General features: G+C 39.8%; 1 protein-coding gene across 1 annotated transcript; it reads right to left on the reverse strand.

Moving 5' to 3' along the window:
- Positions 1-32: 32 nt before the first annotated feature.
- LOC127848021 (uncharacterized) lies at positions 33-7,002 on the reverse strand. The gene is made up of 7 exons (XM_052380300.1): positions 6,988-7,002; positions 5,842-6,032; positions 4,365-4,467; positions 2,460-2,621; positions 1,667-1,817; positions 1,210-1,251; positions 33-166 (listed from the first exon to the last, which is right to left on the reverse strand). Exons 1-7 carry the CDS (start codon positions 7,000-7,002, stop codon positions 33-35), a joined length of 798 nt encoding a protein of 265 aa, XP_052236260.1.
- Positions 7,003-8,008: the final 1,006 nt, after the last annotated feature.

Genomic DNA, 8,008 nt, shown 5'->3' on the forward strand with positions numbered 1-8,008 from the left:
CAAGATAAATGTGCGTGAATTTCCTACATTTATCAGTGCTTTTCCGCTTTACCTTTAAGTATAACGCAGCCATGTTTCATCAGTCTCTCCTGTGCCTTTTGGAATATCCGCGTCGGCACGAAGACCTTTGGGTTTCTGTGTCTCCGCAAGAAGCGCGTCGTCATCTCTAGACAGACAACACATGGGTAAACAATGACCCTTCATTCTAGACAGACAACCCATGGATAAGTAAAGAACCTTCATACAGACGACACATGGATAAACAAAGAACCTTCATAGAGACATTACATGGATAATCAAAGAAACTTCATTCTAGACAGATAATATATGGATATACAAAGAGCCTTCATTCTACACAGACAACACACGGATAAGTAAAGAACTTTCATTCTAGACAGAAAACATATAGATAAACAAATAACCTTCATAGACAGACAACACATGGATAAACAAAGAACCTTCATAGACAGACAACACATGGATAAACAAAGAACCTTCATTCTAGACAGATATTGCATGGTGAAACAAAGAACCTTCATTCAAGACAGATATTGCATGGTGAAACAATAAACCATCATACAGGCAACGCATGGACAAAAAAAAAACGTCATAGAGACAACACATGGACAAACAAAGAACCTTCATACAGACAGCACATGGACAAACAAAGAACCTTCATACAGACAACACATGGACAAACAAAGAAACTTCATACATACAACACATGGACAAACAAAGAACATTTATACAGACATCACATGGACAAACAAAGAACCTTCATAGAGACAACACATGGATAAACAAAGAACCTTCATAGAGACAACACATGGACAAACAAAGACAACACATGGATACACACAGAACCTTTATAGAGACAACACATGGACAAACGAAGAACCTTCATAGAGACATCACATGGACAAACAAAGAACCTTCATAGAGAGTCACACAAACAAATGAGCCTCATTCTGGGAAAATTTTACTCAATTATTGAGCGTTTATTGTCGTCAAAGTTAGCCTATGTAGTTTTCATAGGCTAATTACGGACGACACTCAGCGCCTAAAGTGGTAAAATGCCGTCCCTGATTAGCATGTGAACAGGTTTATCAGGGATGGCACTTGACGTACTCGCATCGAGTCCAGTTTTCCAAGAACGAGGCGCATTTATATAGCAGGCGGGCGGGCGTCATGAAGAAGTAATTTATGTACCTTTACGCTCTCGAATGTTTTCACCAGCCTGTTTTGCCGGAGCTGAAAATATATAGAAAATTAATTAATATATTTTTAAACATATTCGGCTGATATAAGCGGATGTAAAGTGTATTTATTCAGTCTTTGGATCAAATAACCAACAAGAAAAGTCAAGAAATAATAGTATGAGTTGCGTTTTAACACTTTGACTAATTTTTTTCGGCATATTTTTTTTGTAAATTTCATTTTGATAGTTATTAACTACACGTAAATGCATGTTGAAAATGTGTCAAAAACCGAATCATTAGATTAAAGCTATACGGTGAAATCCGATCCACTCGCATCCAAACAATATATATCTATTTTCTGATATTGAATCGTGGTACACTGTTTTGCTCACTTATTGACAAGTGATTCAATCGGTCAATACATATAGATACTATATTCTCTCGCTCTGTCTCCCACTTCCACGTACCTATAGTTCTGTCCCCAGTTTCGTCTGCCCACTGGTTGAGTACTTCTAGATACTGGTCTCTCTCGCTCAGTCTCACATTTCCCACTTTCATCTCGTCTATGATCCGGAGTAACTCCTCGCTTTGGCGCTCGCTACACAGACGCAGCGTCATCTGTGATCAAACGAGCCTTATTCTGCTTAAAACTGGGCTTAATGTATTTGCGTTAAGAGTCATCCTAGATAAGCCTGTGCAGTCCGCGAAGGCTAAGCAGGGACGACTCTTAACGCTTTTACAAAATTGTTCGTGAAAAGGAAGTTTCTTCTAAACAAATATCCGCGATAACACCGGGCGGACTGTACATGCTTATTTGGGACGACACTTTCAGCACATGTATTAAGCCCATTTTCCCCGAACAAATCTCAAACAAACGACATATTTAGCTTTACTTTGTATCTGGTCTTAGTAATGAACAATGTGCATTAAATAGTTTAAATTAAGTTTTTAATTGAAATGAAAGATTTATATGATGCTCCGCGTTTTGGTTATATGATTCAATGTCTTTTTTTTTACATGTACACATGAGGTAAAAAGTCGTTCATAATTACATGTATAAACATTATTGATGATTAAGCACGGAAAGCAAAGCTACACAACAAATTATAAAAATCTTTTCAAAAAAGGCAGGTCAATATTAATTCCTACAATAGTTTCTTTCCATAGCAGTGCGTGTAATAATTGTCTTCTTCGTATAATTTGTTTCGACCAAAATGCAATAATAAATCGTGGTTATATGTTAAATGAAATTACTCATACCTGACGAAATTCTGTCACCTTCCGGTCGTACTCGTCGTCGTATAGTGCCGGTGACGACAGGTTGATCAAGAAATTGCGCATATCGCGTATTCGGGCAATGTCACCGGTCTCCGTGACGTCATCAGAAGAAGGCTTTCTCTTCCAGATAAAATCATTGGGGCGCTGGGAAGACAACAGACGATCTTTATACTACATTTGAAGATCTTTGTCATGAGTTGTACGAATTCATGCAGAAGATGCAATAATAATATATTCTTATTTATAAATTTAATAATATTCCCCATAGTATATTTATCATATCGTCATAGGTTCAAACTTAGCGTCTACCCCTCTATCGGGCTATTTTATTTTCATCTCGTTTTTAGCGAGGTTTTAAGTGCGGATGCTAAGGCCGTGTGTAACAGTTAACTTACAGATGACTTTGTTATGTTAAACATTTGAATGCGGTCATACATAGGAATAAAGAATATGTACTTGTCAAAAAATAAACTCGATTAATTCAGCACCAAATTCCAAAATTTTGACCTAATGAGACACATTGTGCATAAAACAATCACAAAAGTGTAGTTATGTTCTCTTTGTCAGCATTTGCAGATAGAGATCAAGTGACACATGCTCAGAAATTGCAAATAAACACACACAAACTTTAAATTACTGGGTTGCAGTTGTTATGATAAACAAATACTACAACGCATGCAAATAAACAATGTAAAAACATTTTTTTAATGAAAGTAAGTTAACTAAATACAAAAACCTTACTATCTGTTGAAATATGGTCAGTAGTATTGTTTAAAATGAATGTTTCAAGAACGCTCCCAGGGAGGGGATTCAACACGGGAACTCAAACTAACTCGGCGGATCCACATATACTACGCCACCTCGACATTTTTCTTATCCAAAAGCAATTGTCAGATCTTTTAATAGTTGATGAAAACTAATTGAGCCTCGTTCTGGGAAAACGGAACTAAATGGTGTGCGTAAAGTGTCGTCCCATATTGGCCTGTCCAGTCCGCAAAGGCTGATCAGGGACGACACTACCCCATTTTCTAGATTTTCGTTTACAATAGATTTCATTTCAACAAACAAAATCCAGAAAAGCGAAAAGTTTATTAAACATAAGCCTATATACAATGCACAGGATTATCAAAGAAGACACTATACGCACATACATTAAGCCCAGTTTTCCCGGAACGCGACTCAAATAGTCGGCAAGTATTTCTCCATCGGACACTGACCCTGATGTATCAGATGACAGATGTATCTGATGATCAAGAAGAGCAAACTGACCATTATGTGACAAATGTATCTGAGTAGCCAAAAGAGCACAAGAAACTGACCCTGAGATGACAGATGTATCTGAGGAACCAGAAGAGCACAATAAACTTACCCTGATATGACAGATGTATCTGAGGAACCAGAAGAGCACAATAAACTTACCCTGATATGACAGATGTATCTGAGCAACTAGAAGACCATACGATGACAGATATATCTGAGGAATCAGAAGAGTAAACTGATCCTGAGATGACAGATGTGTCTGAGAAACAAGAAGAACACAATAAACTGACCCTTAGATGACAGATGTATTTCAGGAACCATAAAGGCACACTTACCGTGAGATGACAGATGTATCTGAGGAACCACAAGAGCACACGTAACTGACCCTTAGATGACAGATGTACCTGAGGAACCAGAATAGCACACTGACCCTGAGATGACAAATGTATCTTAGGAAACCGATCAAGCACAAGTAACTTACCCCGAGATGACAGATGTATCTGAGGAACCAGAAGAGCACAAGCAACTGACCCTAAGATGACAGATGTATCTGCGGAACCAGAATAGAACACTGACCCTGAGATGACAAATGTATCTTATGAAACAGATCGAGCACAAGAAACTTACCCTGAGATGACAGATGTATCTCAGGAACCAGAATAGCACAGCGGAGTCTAGCTTCTCCAGGTTTGCCTTGGTCTCGTCGTCGCCGGGATACAACACCTCCCATCTGCAACCGTTACAATGCGGGTTGATAACAGTAATTAATAATATTGCACATCCCACCTGCAACCATTGCAATGCGAGTCGATTTAAAGTTTCACATAAAAATGAGCCTTATTCTGAGCAAAACTGGGATACGGCATGTACGTAAAGAATCATTCTAGATTAGACTGTGCAGTCCGCATAGACTAATCAAGGATGACACTTTCCGATTGTATTGAATTTTTCTTTCAAAGGAAGTCTCTTCTAAATCAAAATAAAGTTTAGACGGAAAGCGTCGTCCCTGATAAGCCCTTGCGGAGTGCACTAGCTAATCCGGGACGATACTTCACCCACACGCAAAGAACATAGTTTTCACACAACGAGGTTATTATCGCCTCTGCCTTTTATCGTTCTGGCCTTCTAACCCGCCAACGGGTCACAGCCACAATAATGAGGCCAACGATAACACGAAACTAATTATGACGTTCCGTAGTTGACATGTTTATGTGCCACTTGGTGCTGCAGTTCTGTGGGGTGTGAAGGGCGCCACGATGAAAATACGAACCTACGACACCAATGATCGTTCCTTTTATATTGGAATGTAGGCGACTTCGAGCATGCGCTAATGTGAAAGCACGACAACTTGTCGTATTTATCGTATCGGCGCGCGTGTTTGTTGTACTGGTATGTTGCCCTTTCGGTGCCGTTCATACACGCAAGAATGAAAAAGCCGAGGCTTACACACCTACATAAATGGCAAATGAACAAAAGGCGTGTTTTGTTGCCGCTCAGGCCGGGTACAAACTTGTCGTAAAGGCTCGCCTACTTTATCATAATGGCGTGTAATCGTCTTTGTAGGGCGCCAAGCGACTCGCACCTTTATTTGTCGTATTATTGCGTATATTTGTCTTTTTAGTTTTGGCATGTCAGCGTGTTGGTTTATAGTAGGAATCTTTTTTCTTATTTTTTCTTTTAATGTACAAACTTAACTATTTCATGAAAAGCAGTACATTTCTTATCTAGCAAATACATTTGATTCAACTCCATGATAAACATCTTAAGACTATGGAGGCGATCAAGACCGTATGTCATAAATGTTAATTCATTATTTTACAAATAAGCCTCGTTCTGGGAAAACGGGATTAAATGCATGTGCGTGAAGTGTCGTTCCCGATTAGCCTCGCAGTCCGTACAGACTTATTCTGGAAGACACTTCTCACTTGTATTGTATTTTTCGTTTCAAATGAAGTATTAAGTTACCGAAAATGCAGTTTCGGTTGAAATTTTCGTTCCTGATTAGCCTGTGCGGACGACACAGACTAATATGGGACGACACTTTACATACTTGCACGAAACCTCCAAGAAGGTTTCGAGGCTCACATACAAAATATATCCACACCTTCTTGGAATTAACTTGAACTGTGTGGAGAAACTGAGGAGGCGACGCTTGTTGACCGCCAGGAACTGGTAGAGACGCTTGGGCGGCTGCTGCTGCTCCATGTAGTTGAAGAACACGAGGCGGAGCAGGTCCGAGCCTACCCGAGCCACGAGCTTCGCCAACCGGATATAGTTAGACTCACTCTTTGATAGCTGACAAATGACATTACATGTTAAGAGCGATGACAAGTCGTACAATTAACGATGATGCTTGATCTGATATAATACAAAGAAGAAAGGGGAAAACATAAAGCAAAAAAAGGATGTAGACGAGATAAAGACAAAAAGAAGAAGACGGCGAAGAAGAAGAAGAAGAAGAAGAAGATAAGAAGAAGAAGAAGAAGAAGAAGAAGAAGAAGAAGAAGAAGAAGAAGAAGAAGAAGAAGAAGAAGAAGAAGAAGAAAGAAACAGAAAGAAACAGAAGAAAGATAATAACAAAACAGAGAGGATAAGGAAGAGAAGAAAAAGAACAATATGAAGGAGAAGAGAATGAAAAAGCAAAAGAAGCACAATACCAATATTAATTACGATGATAACTATGTATATAATGATTTTTAGCGTGAGCATTATGTGCATTGAATCTTTGATCTACATGAGCACTCGTGTATTTTAAAATTTATTTATGAGACGCGTTCTGAGAAAACTGGGCTTAATGCATGTGCGGAAAGTGTCGTCCCAGATTAGCCTGTGCAGTCCGCACTGGCTAATCAGGGACGACACTTTCCGCTTTTATGGTATTGTTCGTTTCACATCTTAACAAAGTGTACGAACTTGTGTCATTTTACCTATGTTCGAGACGCAGTTTTAACAGCCTATATGTCCATAAGGCAACATCATGAGTTGTCGACTCTTACAAGTTTTAGTTGCAAAATGAATTGAACGAGGTGTAACGAAACAAATGCACGCTGATCTTCATATACCGAAGAAAATAAAAGCATCACGAAGCTACTCCTTTAGTCCCAAAGATAATCACAACATAGAAGAAAAGGTCACATTTTAATTTCAAAAAAAAAAATATTCGAAATAATGTTTGCACTGTCGTTTTCATCGATTAATTTACACATCTATATCGATTCAATGAGAGCCGATGTGTTGAAGTCCACGTTACCGAGGACTTCAACATTGTACGGTACTTTGGCACGTTGGCGTCCACATTACCGAGGACTTCAACATTGCACGGTACTTTTGCACGTTGACGTCCACGTTTCCGAGGACTTCAACATTGCACGGTACCTTGGCACGTTGACGTCCACGTTACCGATGACTTCAACATTGCACGTACTTTGGTACGTTGACGTCCACGTTACCGAGGACTTCAAGATCGCACGGTACCTTGGCACGTTGACGACCACGTTACCGAGGACTTCAACATTGTACGGTACTTTGGCACGTTGACGTCCACGTTACCGAGGACTTCAGCATTGCACGGTATTTTTGCACGTTGACGACCACGTTACCGAGGACTTCAACATTGCACGGTCCTTTTGCGCGTTGACGTCCACGTTACCGAGGACTTCAACAGTGCGCGGTACTTTTGCACGTTGACGTTCACGTTACCGAAAACTTCAACATTGCACTGTACTTTTGCACGTTGACGTCCACGTTACCGAGGACTTCAAAATTGCACGGTACTTTTGCACGTTGACGTCCACGTTACCAAGGACTTCAATATTGAACGGTTCTTTTGCACGTTGACGTCCACGTTACCGAGGACTTCAATATTGTACGGTACCTTTATACGTTACAAAGGAATTCACGGTTGTACTTTACCTTGGAACGTTGAGATTTGGACTTGCTTTTCGCAGTGGGTTTCTGCTCGCCTCTAAACGTCGTCTGGATGGTGTTCTTTGCCGGCGCCGACGGCAGCGGGGAGCTGGGCTGGTTCACTCGTCCCGACAGCGCCGGCAGCTTGGTCTTCAGATGAAAATCTGAAATTTCAAAATACGTTTTTAAATACACTATAATTATCACGGTTGAATAAGAAATAGCAATAAAAACAATCTTCATTTGTTTTATCAAGTATATTTGTCATTTGTATTAAAATAGTGTTTAACGTTTAACGCGACATAGAAAGCCTTATGCTAAATGAAGCACTCTAAAGTTCGTTTCTTGGGTAAAGATCGATACCG

The sequence above is a fragment of the Dreissena polymorpha genome, chromosome 10 (genome assembly GCF_020536995.1).
Source record: "Dreissena polymorpha isolate Duluth1 chromosome 10, UMN_Dpol_1.0, whole genome shotgun sequence".
Classification (NCBI taxonomy): domain Eukaryota; kingdom Metazoa; phylum Mollusca; class Bivalvia; order Myida; family Dreissenidae; genus Dreissena; species Dreissena polymorpha.